Here is a 17,314-nt window from a genome sequence, read left to right as displayed (position 1 = left end):
CAAAATGCACAAAGCTATAGTGTTAATACGGTGAGACAAAGCTGATTATTTTTCTTATTTTCAAAATGTTTTTCTTTTTTACTTTCTTACATCATTTTTTCAACCACAATGAAAGTAGTAATTTTATCCTGAGGCACTCACCACAGACTGGCAGTTTGAGATCTAATCCCGCAAGCAGTCACGTTTTACTTGGCTTACTTAGTGTAAGAAGACTTTCTCTACAACTTGGTTTAGTTGCCAGGATTTAAAAATGGGGAGATTTCACATCAAACATCCAGATCACTGCCTTGTCTTGAGAAATCAAAAGACCTGACCTGCTCTCTGGAAAAGCAACCATCGACTGCTAATGAGGGGGCAGCTGCCCTTGAGATGGGCAGAGTCCTCAGTTTACCATGGCCTCCACCATCCCGACATCTAGCTGACACGAGGCCACGGCACTCTCATAACCAAAGCATCTCACTGCTAATAAAACTTTCTGCTATTCAGTTAAGTCCCGATGCATTTCGCACACGGTTTCCAAGTTTTCAAGACTTCGTTTCTTGCTGAAAGGGACTTGCATTGGCCAAGGATTGTAAGTTAAAAAAAAAAAATCTCTCTGGACTTCCAGAAGCCCACCAGCAGGGCCCCTTCCTAAGTGAGAACAGTACCTGAATCGTGTAGCAGACGGCCCCCCCAAACAGAAAATTCGCCACCGTTCTTCCTCGGCAGGCTCCGACTAAATTTGAGATGAAACCAGGAGCTGCAGGCTAAGAGTAAAATCCAGCCCTACCTGCATGAAATTGCAGGAGAGCCAGGGTGGGAATGTGAGATAGCGTTCGCACTGCGACTAGGTCACTGAACCAAACGGAATTTATAAACACCACCGGCTCAGAGAGCAAGAAACATCTGAAAGACTTTTAATTAGAAGCTGTTTGGCCCAAAGGTGGTTCATCAAACCTCAAAATTTTAGCAAGGCACCGTCGCATTTGGATGGATTTCTATTAACCTCTCCCCTGAAACCAGATGTCATGCTGTCAATCATCATTTCTTCACAAAAAAGTAATAATAATTAATTTTAAAAAACTTTTTGGCTAAGTTTTCCAGAATGTTCCTTCGCCCAGTGATGACTAGGGGGTAGACTCCACGTCAATGTAGTGGACTAGGTAACAGTAGGAATTGAGGTCGGCACTGTACCATGGAAGGATTGATTTCACTGGGGTCCACATACATTCTGCTGACGTCATAGAGGGAGTTGACATCTCTTTCCTGGAAAAGAATGAAGAAAAGTAAGTGGAGCTGTCCTTACTTAAAACACAAATTCTAGGCATCCTCGTGGTTTCCTGCCCTCCAGTAGAGGAGCTGAAACCTCACAGTTTATTCACCTCACGGTAGAGACAGGAAGAAGCTGTTAAGAAATTCCCCAAAATGACAGAGGCCCCTGGTGCTGCTCCACCATGTGCCAGGCGCTGTGCTCCTCTGTAAAGTCACAAGCCCACATTCAATGTCGGCAGCTTGAAACTGGCCACCATGGAAGTACGTGCACCACAGAAATTGGCAAATGCCACAAACCAGGGCTTCTTTCCGCAGAGCAGTGGGTAAACGTTCTCCAGCACACACAGAAGATCTGCCCTACCTCTGCCTTTCTCGTTGGGCTTCAGCCCCACCGGCCACATTTCTGTCCTCAGAGTTACACCAGAGCTGGTGTCACGCCTGCTCCCCCACCTACAACGGGCTTCCTTCACAGCTCCCCTGGGTTCCCTGTTCTCACCCTCTGCCAGAGACCTTCCTCAGCCTCTCTAACCTCTTTTAACGTAGGGCCCGCCCCCTAGCACACCATCCTCTTTTATTTTCTTCATTGTAACTCACCCTGTCTGAAGGCATCTTATTTATGTGACTGTGTGTCACCCAGCTCCCCTTTCTAGAACCTAAGTTTCCCAAGGACAGATGTTGTTCCACTGCACTCCCAGTATCTCCAACAGTTCCCAGCACATGGCTGGTGCACAATAAATCTCTTCAGTAAGTTAATGAATCCATCTGATAGGAACTGAGATGTCGTAACTAGATCAGCTGTCTTCCCTGCTCAGAACCCTCTGATGGCTCAGAACCCAAGCCCATGTCTGACAATGGCCCTCCACCATGCAGTTCTAGCCTCATCTAGTCCTAGTCACACCCTGGCTCATGCAGTTCCAGCCACACCGGCTTCCTCTCTGTGTCTCCAGGCACGCTTGCACCTCAGGACCTTTGCACTTGCTGTTCTTTCTTCCTCCTCAGAGCTGCAGGCTCTTTCCTTCCCCGCCTCTGGTGTCTGCCCACATGTTTCCTTTTCAGCAAGATCTTCCAGAACACCTGAGAGAACTGCAGCCCCCTCCCCATCATCCTGCACCCACCTGTCCACCTGCTCAGTGTGTTTTTCTCGGTAGCACATATCACCCACCATCAGACACGTGCTCTGCGTATTTTTAATTTATCTCGTTTATTACCTGTCTCCCCTATACTAGACTTTAAGAGCATGAGGGGAGGGTCTTAGTCCACTATGTGCAATTTTGAGCCATGAGCGACACATATATGTGCTCAATAAAGGTTTGCTGAATGAACCAACAGATGAATGGTAACCTTGGACAAGATATCCCACCAGATCACGAGTGAGTGGCCACCTACCATGTTATACCGCTCCAGGAGCTCGGGGGTCACGGGGTAGCGCAGCCTCATCTTCCGGTACAGCGCATGCTTCTCGTAGTAGCTGACCAGCTCCACGAGGCTCTCGAAGTAGGCGGAGGTGCCCAGCACGAAGTGCCGGCCGTCCCGGTTGATGCGGCAGTGCTTCACCTTGCCCCTGGCCCTGCGGGGAACACACGGGGCTGACACGCGAGATCCAGGCGGCCAGCGGACAGCCTTACAAGCCCCGCCAAGTAGGAACAACCCAGTCATCCATCCCAGGGACCAGATAAATAAACTGAGTCCAGCCTTCCCAAGGAATACAGTGCTGTGTGTCTTTGCAAAACAGATACGGAAAACCCTGCGCCTCAGAAGAGGCAGTGCGGAGTGACTCCCCAGCCAGCTCCTCTGGCCCTTTGCCTCCTCCCCAACTACAGGACTTGACTTGGGGAACATCCTAGTGTCCAGTTCAGGACCAGCAAACTATGGCCCACAGACGATGTCCAGCCCCGCTCCTGCTTTTATAAATAAAGTTTTATTGAAACACAGCAATGTTCATCCATTTCTGTACTGCCTGTGGCTGTGTGCTTCACTCTCCAACGGCAGAGCCGAGCAGCTGCAACACAGACCGTTGGACCTGCAAGGCCTAAAATACTTATTTATCCTTTATCGAAAATGTTTACCCATCTCTACTCTAGAACTCTGGGACTTGATGCTCAAAATCCTTAAATTTTATCTTAAATGGCCGAACGAGTGCAACAATGGAATTTTTTTCCAAATGGGAAAACAAATCTTTTATTTCCTCTCCTGTTTGAAACAAGAGGCAGAAAAAAATCCAAAACGGAATAGAATCCTGTCTTGTTAGCTTTCATCAGTAAGAATAGAAATATGTGGGAAAACAAGTTTTGACCCTAACTTTACAGCCAAGGGCATCTTTAAAACCGTAACAGCATAGTTACTACGGGCAACCTACTCATCTTTTAAAAATTTTACACCTTGCAGATATTTTTTATTGTTTTAAAAAATACATCCTGTTAAGCTATTTCTTCAAAAAGTCCTGTAAAAAAAATGCTAGAAGACTTCTGCTTCAGTAGTTTATGTGCACTGATATGTTATTAAATATTTATTTTAGAAAAAGAAAAATACTGCTGAGTAGAAAAATAAGTTTCAAAGTAGAACTACAATATGATCTCATTTGTATTTTTCAAAAATGGAACAGAATACCACTAGCAAAACAGCACTACGGATTTTCTACAGGTACATACATATGTTTGTAAAAAATTTAAAGTCTTGAGGGAGACACCAGTTGGAAAACTGTGCACTTTCTACCAAAACAAGGACTGAGCTGGGAAGGACTATAGGAAGCTTTAGCCTTCACTGCAATGTCTTAATTTTTTATAAGGAGAATATATATTTGAATTAAAAATTAATCATCAAACTATATAAAAAAGCTCCCCAGGACAGGGAGGCTCTGGGGTGTTTAGGTTAAGGGAGTGGGTCAGGTTCTGGCTCCTTCCCCAGTAACCTCACAGAGCCTCGGTCTCCTCATCCACAGAGCAGGAGACTCACAGTTCCTGTCCGTGGGTGTCAGGACTGCTATCCACTAGGTAATCCAGGGTGAGCCATTTGCAATGTGTCCAGCACCCAGAAGGTCCTTGATAAATGGATGGTTGGGAAGATATAACCAACCAAGCCAAAATGGGCTTCCCTGAGAGACAGAAGAATCAAAAAGGGAGGCAGGAACAGTATGAGTTGAGCTTTCCAGCCTCCTGGAGTTATGTTGCTACAAGACACTGGGTGGTAACGCCTGAGGTCGCAGCTTTGCTAAGAAGCCCCGTGTCCCATCGAAGGACGCCTCCCACCAATCACACCCAGACAACATCATCTCTTTGAATGGATCTGAAAGCAATGCTTCCCTCCTGTGGAAATCTATCCAGAAGTTCAGTATACGTTCCCTGAGCCTAGAATGGCACTTGGCACCACACAAATATATGTGGGGGGAGGGAGGAAGGAGGGACAGGAGTCATTTGTGAGTCATGTGATGGCATAGCTCATCCCCATCAGACCGCTGGCCTCATGAGAACAGGGCTGGGCTGTTTTTAATCACACCTGTATTTCTAGGCCTGACACATAGTAGGTGCTTATCAAACATTTACTGATTCCTAAAACTTAAAACCTCTAGCTCTCAGGGTGCCTCCAGTCTCATGGGGAGGACAGATTTACAAACAGAACATGGTGGACGTATGTAAGTTGAGCATCACTCTGGGAGCCCCTCTATCCTTCATCCATATGCTTCCAGTGAAGGGAGCCCAATCAGAATCAAGTGACCTGGCTCAAGCAGGGGCCAGTGGGAGGACCTACAGGACTCAACCTCTCTGCTGGACACTGTCCTGGCACCCGAAGCAAAACCCAGCCAAGACCAAAGCCAAAGGAGCATCACACCAACATGCTCAGAGTTAGTCTCCTGAGGGTCGCAGATGAGGCTTGGATCCAAGCGTGTTGGAGACCAGTTTCACCTCTTGAGCACCTCAGCCTCTAGCCAGTAAATCCTCACTTTTTATTTCGGCTGTTGAGTTTGGTTTCTGTCACTTGCACCAAAAAGCAACCTGCCTGATGACACGCTATAGCACAACGTGACTCCCAGCATCCAGCCCAGTTCCTGGAACAGCAGAGGCTCACTTAAACACGCCCAACTCCTATCCAGGGGGAAGAGGCACCACTAAGAGCTTTGGGGAAAAAGAGCAAAGACGTCAATGCCAAGAACCCTGTTGGCAGTACAAAAGAGCCATGCTGGGAGGAGCTGGCACACAGTAGGTCCTCAGTACGTAGCAGTGGTAATGACCATCACCACCACCCCCCCTAAGAAAGTACCTCAGGGCTAAGGAGAGAGAAGGGGGCAAACCCAATTGCCCAGAGGGGCAGCCTGGCATGGTAGCCAAGGGGAGTGGACCAGGGCAACAGGGCAGGAGCATATGAGGACCCCTACTGTGCAGTAGGTAACAACCGCCACCACGCGGAACCATGGGCCCAGAGCTTCCATCACCTCCCATTTTTCATAAGAAGCAATCTGAACTTCCCAGTAGAACTTTTCAGGTTTTATTTTATTTATTTTTAAATTTTTTTTGCTTTTAGGGGGGGCAGCATGTAATTAGGTTTAGTTATTTATGTATTTAATGGACATGCTGGGGATTGAACCCAGGACCCTGTGCATGCTAAGCAGACACTCCACCACTGGGCTATAACCTCCTGCCCAAAACATCTCAGGTTTTAACATCCCCATACAGACTGAGCAAAACACCCACAGGCCCGATTTGGCCCACGAGCCTCTGGCTTAGACCTCACAGTGAAGAGGGCAGGCGTTGGACATGGACAGGACTGAGCTTGAGATTCTGACTCAGGGCTGAATGAGGCTCTGTGGCCCTAGAGAGGTCACTGAACCTCTCTGGGCCTCCATTTCCTTGCTGGCAATAGCTGGATCTGCCCGTCTTGGGCAACAGTGAAGGACGTGATCAGGAGAGGCCCTGAAAGCAGCCCAGCATCTGGAACATTAGTTAAGACCTGAATATATGGTAGTCAGCATTCTATAACCACCATCAAGAATATGCAGGAACACTGTAAATCAACTATATTTCAATTATTTTTAAATGGGGGGAGAAAAAAGAATATGCAGGGAAACCCTGGGAATGGGGAGATGGAGGGTCAGTATGATGAACTGGGTCTGAACCCCTTTCCACATTGTTGCTGGTGAAAATTGGAGGGATCAGGTGTCTTGGGGTAAAATTTAAGAACCACAGTCCTGGAGGTGGTTGGTCCACACGGCCTTCCACTGGCAGTGGGGTATGAGCTGTCAAAGGGAGGACACAAGATCTAGAGCCTCACCCATCTAAGTTGCCAGGGCTGCCTAGGACGGAATTCCAGCTCCACCACTTACTGGCTGCGTGTTTCAGCAAGTCATTTAATCTCTCTGGGCCTCAGTTTCCTCCTTTGAAAAACAGGGATCATGGTCATGCTGACCCCCAGAGAGTTGATGGAAGGTGAAATGAGTTGATACAGAACACATTACTCTCGAGAACACAGACCAGTGCCCGGCACGCTGAAGCGCACATTAGGGAGCACTACTTTTGCTATTACTATTATTGTCATCATCATGGTTGACACCCTGGGGAGAGGACACTGAGCTCAGCCTCCACCAGCAGGTCCCCCTCGTTCTTCACACCTGCCCTTCCCAAGCAGTCTCTGGAGAACAGGTGATGGGCTCCGGCCCACGGGCTTACCTGAAGGTGATGGCATAGGAGTCAGTACCTTCCCGCTTCCGGATCAGGAAGGCCCCGTCCCGGGGAACCCTCATCAGCATGTCCTCTGCTTCTCCACGACTCAGTCCATCGTAGTACCACCTGCAGCACAAGGCCGGGAAACAGCCAAGGGAGAGACCGCTGAGACTGGCAGTGAAGGGGGAAACTGGGTTCCCAGGATGCCTGAAATAGGCCCCAGAAACCACCACGGAAATTACAGGGGGCCTCCCCCTCCAAAAACACCTCTGAAGACAGCAATTTTTTAATAGACCACCCAGACACGCTCTTGTAGAGGGTCTGCCTGGAGCACAAGAGAATAAGTCAACTTTTATCTTTACTCCCACTCCTGCCAATGACCCAAGCATCAGAGGGTGGCCCAGTCACTGCTCTGTCTCAGAAAACTGGAGGCAGAGAACTCAGGGAAGAGGGTTTAAAGGGATTCTGGTTGTTTCTAAAGACGTGAAATAGCAGTTTCTAAGGCAGTCCATTTGAATACAGACAAGGAAAGTGAAAACTACAATCATCATGGCTGCACAGATTCCTCAGAAATGTGCATCTCAGCAGCCTCTACTTAAAAGTTATTTTCTTTTCAGAACTACTTAACCCTTGGCAAGGCATAACTAACATTCACTTTACAACTATCTTTTGGTTTCAGACCAACAGAAATGAGCTCCGACAAGCAGCAAGGTAACACCGGGCGAAATTAGCCTCTGAAAAATCAAAATCCAAGACCTTAGGGCTAAGAAGGTAAAGTAGAAGAAAGGGAGGGAGAGGAAAGGGAAGATAGGGCATAAGAAACAGACAGGAGGTACTCGGACACTGGCCACCCCAGGGAACTCTGAGAGACCCCAGTGCGCCAGGGTGAGGAGCATCCTGGACATCTGCGCCCCAGCACACTCTCAAGGCTGGCATTTCCAGTGCTGAACCCCATCCGCGTGGGCCTCTGCCCCCCACCACGCCCCTGGGGTGGCGCCCCCAGCTCCCAGGCACACATACGGCTTAGACTCGTGGGGGTTGGGGTTGGGCACGGGGTCAGTCAGCCGGAGCTCGAACTCGGCACAGCGCAGGTGCGTCTCCCGGTAGTGCTGGATGAGGGCGTAGATGCTGGTGAACATGAGGTTGTCAGTCAGGTAGTACTTCATGATCCCGCCCTCCATAGTGGAGCGGATCCGGCAGTGCTGGACGCGGCCCGACCGCCTGTGGGGAGAGGGACCACATCAGTGGCCAGGCCAGGCAGGCTGGCCTTCCCACGCCCGGGGTGACAGAGAACACAGGCGGGTTCACACAGGACACACAGAACGTGCCTGGAATGCTGCCTGGTACATAGTACACATTGTACAGGTGTCTGTGATCACTATTATTTGTATGTTGTTAATACTGTAATTTTTATCCTTCAGGCTTCAACTTAAACACCACTTCTTTCAGGAAGTCTTCCCTGACCACCCCCAACGGTAGACTAGATCCCTCTCTTCCAGGCTTTCATAACATTCTGCATGTTTCTCATTGCACTTGTCACAACTACAATTATGTATCGTTTCCATTCTTCCTTTTTCATCTCCCTCACCAGACTCTAATCTCCATCAGGACAGGGTCCCTGTCTGTCTGGTCCCAGCTAAATCACTGTGCCGAGCACAGAGCAAGCACCCAATCAATATCTTTTAATGAATGAATGCATACATGAGTGAGTGAGTGAGTGAATGAGTGAATGAATGAGCAAGCTCTCTGTCTCCTCACCACAGCTCTGTCAGGCTGCTTTACAATTTTAAAATATTGCACTAAAATATCATTAATCTTGATTACTAAGGTTTTGGGGCCTCACCTGAGTCCTCACCTGAGTCCCACCCGACACAGCTCACTCAGTGAAGTCTGAATTCTGGTTCAGCCCCACCCCAGTCTGGCCTGAGCTGACACCACTTGCCACACAGCCCCTCATTGAGCCAGCTGCGAGGGGAAGGCAGGTGTGCCCTGGGCAAGGTGCATTACCAGAAGGACAGGGTGTAGTCATTGGGGTAGGTCTCGCTCTCCCGCACCAAGAAGGTCCCATCCTTGCCCCCCATCTCGGCGCAATATTCCTGCAGCAGCTTCTCCGCACTCGTCCTCTTCTCCACCTTCTTGTGGAACCACTTCTCCCCAAAATGCAGCTCTGTGGGGGGTATGTCCTGGGCCACAAAGAGAGGAGGGGTTTCTGAACAACTGGACCAGATCCGCAGTATCACCATACTGGTCCCACTGTGTAGGCTGATTTGGGGACTGGACAACAGACTGAGGCTGGCCTTAGTCTGTCCTCACCTCTCGAGGTCTGTGAAGCCAGCCTCCCTGCCTGCCACCCCACCCTTGACAGCCTCTGTTGGTGGTGAGCTGCTGGAGTCCTGAGACTAGGATTAGGGATCCTCAGTATAGACTTCAACTCTATTGTGCAGTAAGTCTGAGAGCCATATGCCCTGGGGGCTATACTCAAGAAACAGTGCCAATCGTGGCCAGCAGCCTGTGGGGAGAGGGCAGCAAAGCCAGGAACCAGACCAGTGGGTGGGGCTGCACAGAGCATCCAAATGTCTGCATCTTCCCCAGGGAGCACAGGCCAATCAAGCCATTCAGAGTGCAGGGAAGACCCTTGAACCTCATTGGTTAAGTGCCTGAGCCAGCAAGCCAATCAGAGAAGAGCCAGGCAGGCCTTGGTACCCAAAGAGGCAGCTCCTGGGGCTGAGCATGTCCAGGCCTGCCAGCCACAGGATGAGAGGAGGTAGCATAAGGGGTCTCCACCTACCGGGGGCAGTTCGTCCTCCACATTCTGTTCAATGTCATCGCTGAAGGACAGCTTGGCATCAGCAATGGCACAGTAGTGCCGAGTCCATTTCTAGAAAACGAAACCAGCATTAGCTCAACCCCAAAGGATCTTCCCCATCAACTCTGGGCCTCAGGGCCCCCACCTGGCATTCACTGGGGACTCACCTTTCCCACTGTTGTATCCACTTACAGAGGTTTCATGGAATCCAATCCCCTTTGAAACTTTTCTTTTAAAATGTCTATTTATTGGGGGGTTCTTTTGACATTTTCAGGGCCTTTTTATTCACTGTGTCTAAGGGTAGGTACAACATAATATCAAATTTGTATTTCATATTTACTTAATTTGAAGCCTGTTTCAAATGATGGGATTATCTTGTGTCCTCATGGCTGTCCTTTACTATTTCATTTATTTTTGAAGACTTTCAGGATTTCTCAGCCAGTGTGTCTAGAGACCCTTTCTTCAACATTTAATTATGGTTTCATTCTTTATTTGAACTTTAACCATTTTTAATGTTTATTTCTAGGCTATAAAAATAGACACATAAAAATATATTCAAATGGATTTCCATGTTAAGGTAAGGAATAGGAGAAGTGCCAAATTGCCACACTCTCATCAAAAAGTAATGTTTCTGATGGAACTGTCCCAGATCAGAGGACACTAAGGATTTAGCACAAATAATTGTATTGTGGCATCCTGGATCAGATCCTGGACCAGAAAAAGGGCATTAGTGGACAGACCTGTGAAAGTGGAATAAGGTCCCATAAACTAGTCGGTAGTATTGCACCCAAAGTTCATTTCCTGGTTATGATCATTACACTCTGGGTACAGAGGATGTTACTATCTGGGGAAGGTGGATGAAGAGTGTGAGAGAATCCTCTGTACTTGTGTGTGTGAATATATAAGTAAGCTGCATTGACTATAAAGTTATTTGAGAATAAAACATTAATAATACAAAAGAAAAGCTTTATTAAAATGACAAATTCGCTTGGCACCAAATGGGAGTAAGACAGGAATGCTCTCGGAGCTCTTCCAGCAGGCCCCAGGGCATTCAAGGCTCTGAGAAGAGGGGGAAGACCCACCTGGTCGATGGAATCCCACATGTACAGTTCACCCTGCTGCTTGTGCTCATCCTTCTTGTCCTCCATGTTGACATCCACGTCGCCGCGGGGACCCAGCTTCTTATGCTGAGGGAAAAACACACAGCCAGTCTCCCTGAGACCCAAGGGTCTTTGAGCCAGAAAACATTCATCCATATCAGCCAAGCATCTACTTGCATCATCCTACCTCAGGGCCTTTGCACTGTCTGTTCTCGCTGCCTGGCTTCTCTCACTACATTCAGCTCTGCACACAGGGTCACCTCCTCAGAGGAGATTCTCTTAACAACTAGATCTAAAAATAGCCCACGTTACCCCTTCCCAATCCTGTCAGTTGTTAGCTGCTTGAGTTAATTTTCATATTCTTAGCTCTATGTGTATCTATGTATCTGTCTTCTGTCCGTCTTCCCTGCTAGAACAGAAGCCCCATGAGGGCAGGGACTTTGTTTTGTTTCCCGTTGAATCTCCTGTGCTAGCTAAGCAGATAGTAAGTGCCCAATAAATATTCAGTGAATCAATGATGCCTCCGCCTGCTCTGGCACCCAGAGGGAAAGGCAAGATCACAGGCGGCCCAGGGGACTAAGGCTGTGAAGGGCAGTGGAAGGCAAAGAGGGATGCAGATGTAGAAGACCTGGGTGCAAACAGCACTGCGACTACTTTACCAGCTGTGCAACCCTGGGCAGATGGCCACACGTCTCTGAACCTCACATGTCTCATCTGCAAGACTAAGAAGATCATGACAACAATGTTGTCCACCCGAGTTGAGTAATAACCACACACTTAGGCCCACATTTATAAGTCCCAGCTGTGGCGACCTGCCAGGAGGAACTCAGGATCAGGAGTCAGACCTGGGCTTGAATTCAGGACCCATCACCACCCTACTAGCTGTGTGGCCTTGGATTCATGACAATCAGTCTCAGTAACTTCCCCTGTGAAAATGGGAGTAATGACAGCCCCTGCTGGGCCCCGTATGCCAACAGGCATGCAAAATACCTGTAAACAGTGAAGCATGACATAAATGTTCCATTTTGAACAGCCCTGAATTATACCTTTGGCAGGAACTAATTGTGTAACCTCAGCTGAATCAACCTCTAGACCTCAGTGTCCACATCTGTCAAGTGGGCTAGGGGCCTGGGCTGACCCATCCTGCAGGGCTGTGATGAGACTGAAAACCATTCATGCCCCTGCCTAGCCCAGTGGGCAGCACACAATGACTGTGTCACAAATGTATTTCCACCCCCTGTGCCTGAAATTGAAAGGGGTGAGCCAAGAAGTACCACAGGTGGGGCAATGGATGCTCGAAAAGGAGCCTTCACACCTTAAAACAAGAGCTGGGAAATCCCTGGGGACACGCAGAGAGCAGTCCTAACAGAAACAGAGGGACACCACAGGTGAACTGGGAACAGACAGATGCAGTGAGGTCCCTTGAGGAATCAGTGACCAAATCTGAGAAGCCATGGACCCTCCCCTGCCAGGCACCCTTCGCTTTCCTGGGCGTCTCAGTGAAAAGTGCCCTAGAATCTTAGCCAAATCCTCCAACTATGCTGGCACTTTGGTCCCCGAAGGCACCAGCATCCTCCCCTCTGGATGGGCCTCGACCAAAGCCTCTTCACCATTTGGTGCTTCTCTCTTGAGGGGTCTATCTCCCCACCTGACGGTGACTTCCTGGCATGTAGGGAATGTCCCCAATGCATCCTGGTGGCCCAGTGACAATGTAGGGGATCTATCACATGTTCACACCACCCTACCCTTATGGAGGTGACTCCCCCAACCCAAAAGGCATTCCCCCTTCTCTGACTAGTAAACCCCTGTCCATCCTTCTTCCTGAGAACCTGCTAGTTGTCACTGAAATCCATGTGGCTCCTTCTGCCAATAACTGCCCAGCTGGAGAATTCATAGTCAGCCCCCCTGCAGGTGGTGTGGTCATGTGACTAAGTTCTCACCCACGGAACAGGACAGACCAGGACCATCCAACTGATGTCCCACTTGCCAGCCAGGAATCGCTCGCCCTGGAACCCTCATGTCCCCCTTCTGCAGGCTGGAGCTCAGCACGCCTGCGGCCCAGCATCAACCACACACAAGGATGCAGCCCCAGGGCAGAGCCTTCACCAGTTTGGGGCCATGGACCCCCTTTGAAGTCTGCAGAAGACTGTGGACCCCTTTTGCAGAAAAATGTTTATAATGCACAAAATTATCAGAGAAACCAATTATACTGAAATACAATTACTAAGATAGTAAAAAAAAAAATACTTGCAACATACTAATAGATGTGCTGCTTTGTTAACACCTTACATACGATCTAGAGGCAAATCTAAGAATCACCACAATTGCAAAGGAGTGACAAGCACTCGTTATTTTGAGATATTTGCAACAACCATAAACATGACATGAAAATATTCATGATTCCTGCTGGTGACAAAGCCTCAAGTGGCTTACTGCCAATACTCACAATGAAAGGAAATGTTAAGTTTTACTTACATGTTAATAAAAATAAAGAGGCAGCATTTTTGTCCAAAGTTCACATGCCACTATGCCCCGAATTCTATCTGTGGATTCTTGGGGGGGTCTGCAGAACCCCATCTGAAAACCCTTTCCCTAGGAAACTGCAGAACAATTGGAGAGGATCCCAGGTCCCTGGACAACCTCGTGGACCACGCTCCAAGCTCCTAGAACACTCTCCCTCACACGAGGCTTGAATTCACATGCTTTAAGATGTCATCCACCTGGTCTCTTGATCCTTGTAATACACATGCCCAAACAGCACCCTGCTCCGTGGCATCCATGGTATAGCTATCGGTCCTCCCTCCCCACGGCCCCTGACACCCCCATCACCCCATGGTGCCTGCAGCCCTTGGGGCAACTGTCCACCCCTAGTCGCCCTCTCACACTAGACTGGGGGCTCTCCAGGGCAAGAAAAGAGCCTGGATCGTTGGAACACCCCCAGCCCCTTACAAGTACCTGACCCAGAGAGGGACAGGGTAAGGGCTGGCCAAGAAAACGAAAGGGCGATAGTGACTGAAGACAGCACCCGTTACAGGACAGGCACAGTTCCAAGCCCTCTGCACACATCCTTTCACATTACGCTCACAACGTGGGTTCTGTCAGGAAGCCCCAGACAGCGAGGACACAGAGGCATCAGGAGATTAAATGACCTTGCCCGGGGTCAGGGGCAAAGTTAGCGAGAACGGCAGGAGCCCGGGCGGCAGGACCAGAGTCTGCGTGCTGAGCCGCCGGCCCTCCCGCGTGAATGATGGCCCCCGGGCCCCACCTTGATGATAATCTTCTCCCGCAGCTGGCTGGGCGAGGGCAGCTGGTCGGCACTGGCCTCCGTGGGCTTAGTCAGCAGTAGGTCGCCAAACACCTCCTTGAACACCCTGGCCATGTGGCGCTGCTGCTCCACACAGCAGTGCTCCTCGATGGACAGGATCACCGGGAAGCTGCAGGAGGCGGGGGGTGGGGGCTCAGCAAGGGCAGAGGCCACCCACCCAGACACAGGGTTTTCCAGTGCCAGCCTCCTCCCAGCTCAAAAACCGCCGGCGGGGGTGGGGGTGGGGGGCTGCATGTGTGGCCTGGAGGGGGCGCCAACACTCAGCTGAGGACTTGTTGGCAGTGACTTTGGCCAAGATGGCGCCAAGGTTGAGTGGGGGCTGTCTGTGTGTCTGTGTGATGTGGGGGAAGGGAGGGTGTCTGTGTGTGTATCTGGGGGTGGTGTCTGGGGGAGTGTCTGTGTGTGTGTCTATGGGGGTGTGAGGGTGAGTCTGGCTAGGGGTGTCTGTATGTGGAGCTATATCCCTGTGTGTGAGTGTCTATGTGGGGTCCATCTGTGTGTCTATGTGTCTGTCTGTCCACCAGCAGCTGCCTTCCCCAGAAAATCAGCCCCACCAACCTCGAGGTGACAAAGGCATGGTCTTTGATGGCCTGCACGACGTCATCAAACTTGATCTTGGTGGTCCGCGTCCAGCCGTGGTAGATGATGGGTTTTCCGTCCGGCCCGTCCCAGCAGTCCACTGACGGGGACACGTGCAGCCTCAGCACCTGCCCGGCACCCTCCACCTCCCTCGTCCACCAACGGCCAACACGCTGCCCAGGTGACAGCCGTGCCACCATCCCTGCCCCCTCAACTGGCTCAGCTACCAGGACATGGGGACTTGTCACCCTGCAGGGCCACGAACCTGAAGACACGTTTTACCTGTGTACATGTGTTACCTGTGGGGTTACGGGAAGATTTTTGTTGTTTAATTAAAGGTCCCTTTGTAATGCAATATGTTTGCCCAGAAGAAACTAGTTTAAACATTTCTTTCTCAAAAAGAGATGTATAATGTGTTTTATCTTCTGATTTGATTTGTCTAAACCTTGGCTTGCTTTTCCTCGTGCTGGAAAGAGTATGGAGCAATGAGAATTTTATTGTTAAAGATTCACAGTAAAGTACTCAGACAGAACTAGTTTATAGAGAAGGTGAACAGACCCTATATTTTTAACCCCCAAAGGTAACAGCAGCTGAAAGTTCCAAGTTTAATTTTTTCACTTTTGCTTTTTCCTATGGGGGAAAAAGTATAAATTAGGCAACTGTCTGCAGGAATAACTGACATTAAAGTTTGATACTGTGATGAATGTTTTTCATAAAACTGGAGCTTCAATCAGTGGTTTGTGCCTTTTCTCAGCCCAGTACACCTCTGAGTCTTGGGCCTGGTGTGAGAGGGGAGGAGACGGGAGGAGACACTGGCTCCAGGCCACACCCAGGTGTCTGGAATCACCCGTGTCAGGGCAGCTGTGAGTAACTGGGAACAAAACAGTCAGGGTGGCATTTGTGGCCGGACCAGCAACTAAAACCCACAGGGCATCTGCCTTCCTCTAAAAACAGCCCAGAAAGAAGTCGAGGGAGGACAGAAGGATAGTGAGACCATCTTTCATACTGGCCTCCCAGGCCCTCCACTGTATCTGGACACTTTCTAGACAACAAAACCATTGCCTCAGGGTTCGGGCTCCAACCTGGCCCGGCTGGACACCACTCCCTGTCTTGAGGTCACCTTCTTCTGGGGAAAGGTCCTGGCTGTTGGTGGCCACACCGTTTACCCCAGACGTGGCTGGTCTCAACTCACTCTGAGCATGCCCTCCACCAGGAAAGAGATACTCACGCTCGATGCAGCGGCAGCCCATCCGCAGGCAGCGGATGTATGCCTCGGTGGACGACTCGCTCCGCAGCTGGTCACCCGTAAGGTACCTGAAGGAAAGGAGGCAAGTGGCCATGTCAGGGCAGGCCTGCACCTCAGGATGTCCTTGGGGAACTTTTCAGCCCAAGCCCCCAAAGTCCTGAGTCCTTCCTGTCTAGAAAGACCCCCAGTTAGGATCTGGGCTGGACAGATGCATCGCACGGCCACAGCAGTCATGAGTCTGAGACTCAAGCCACATCACAGGATGGGAAGGATAACCACCCCAGCCGTCCAAGTGCAGGGTGGAGGCCACGTGTTCTTTTCAGACAAACTTGGTCAAAGGGTGTCAGGAATCAGACTGACGTATGGTGATAAATTAATGACCCACATGGCTGCCCACTAGGATCTCAGTCTCAACAGGGCAGAGACAGGCCAACATTTGGAAATCAGGGCCCCAGGCCAAGCACAGAATGGATGGACCTTAACTACAGTATGAACTAAGTCCACCAAAATGGACATAAAAATGCATATTTTTATCACTCTCCTCCTTACCACATTCCTCCTTTAAGAGTTTATGTATTCAACATCTTGTAAAAACCTTTAATGAAAAAGAGTATATGTATATATATGCATGACAGGGACATTATGTTGTACACCAGAAACTGACACATGGTAACTGGCTATACTTCAGCTTAAGAAAAAAAACAATTACTGGAATTTGACACAACACTGTAAAATGATTATGAATCAATAAAAAATGTAAAAAAAAATAATAATAAAAAAGAAAAAAAAGAGTTTATGTTCTTCAGCTGTCTTCTAGGTTGGCAGAATTCACCATTCTAAGACAAACTCTTAAACCAATGGATGCAGTGCATTAGAGATAACCATGAAGCCAATTTGCCAATTTGGAAAAGAATGTACCTTCCCAAATGCCTGGAGATGAACTTAAAAGCCTTCCCTCCGACTCCTGCCTGGAATGACACACTTGGAAAAGTACCAAATCTACAGCTCTCTGGATGTCCAGGACCCAAGGCCTTTACCTTCTCACCTTATAAAGGAGATTGAATGTTTGAACTTGACTGTAACATCCATCTCTCCCTTCCAGCCTACTCTGTTTTGCACTCAGGGCGATCTACCAAAGATGTAAATTCGATTCTCACACTGTGGCCTAAAAGTCATCAGTGGCTCCACAGCCACTGCTCTTGCTGTGACTTCAAAGATTCCACTCAAGCTGACCCTCCTGGTCTCCTCTCCTGCCACTCACCCTCCCAGATTCTATTGTCTAGTCTTACTAGACCCCTCTCAGTTCCGCCTGCCCCTGGACCTTTGCACATGCTGTTCTTCTGTCTGAAACCCTCC

General features: G+C 49.3%; 1 protein-coding gene across 3 annotated transcripts in view; it reads right to left on the bottom strand.

Annotated features, from left to right (window-relative positions):
• Positions 1 to 17,314, bottom strand: part of PLCG2 (phospholipase C gamma 2) — a 139,441-nt gene that overhangs the window by 41,838 nt on the left and 80,289 nt on the right. For all 3 annotated transcript variants that reach the window (XM_072967808.1, XM_072967810.1, XM_072967809.1), the window contains exons 12-21: positions 15,941 to 16,026; positions 14,692 to 14,812; positions 14,074 to 14,242; positions 10,791 to 10,895; positions 9,691 to 9,780; positions 8,910 to 9,085; positions 7,923 to 8,123; positions 6,909 to 7,028; positions 2,638 to 2,818; positions 1,174 to 1,245 (exon numbers count right to left, since the gene is read on the bottom strand). In XM_072967808.1, the coding sequence (XP_072823909.1) occupies positions 1,174 to 1,245; positions 2,638 to 2,818; positions 6,909 to 7,028; positions 7,923 to 8,123; positions 8,910 to 9,085; positions 9,691 to 9,780; positions 10,791 to 10,895; positions 14,074 to 14,242; positions 14,692 to 14,812; positions 15,941 to 16,026 (1,321 nt within the window). The remainder of the gene's footprint in view (positions 1 to 1,173; positions 1,246 to 2,637; positions 2,819 to 6,908; positions 7,029 to 7,922; positions 8,124 to 8,909; positions 9,086 to 9,690; positions 9,781 to 10,790; positions 10,896 to 14,073; positions 14,243 to 14,691; positions 14,813 to 15,940; positions 16,027 to 17,314) is intronic.

Source organism: Vicugna pacos, chromosome 9 (assembly GCF_048564905.1).
Source record: "Vicugna pacos chromosome 9, VicPac4, whole genome shotgun sequence".
NCBI lineage: Eukaryota > Metazoa > Chordata > Mammalia > Artiodactyla > Camelidae > Vicugna > Vicugna pacos.
Note: the sequence above shows the minus strand (reverse complement) of the source record. Positions and strands in the feature narration are given on the sequence as shown.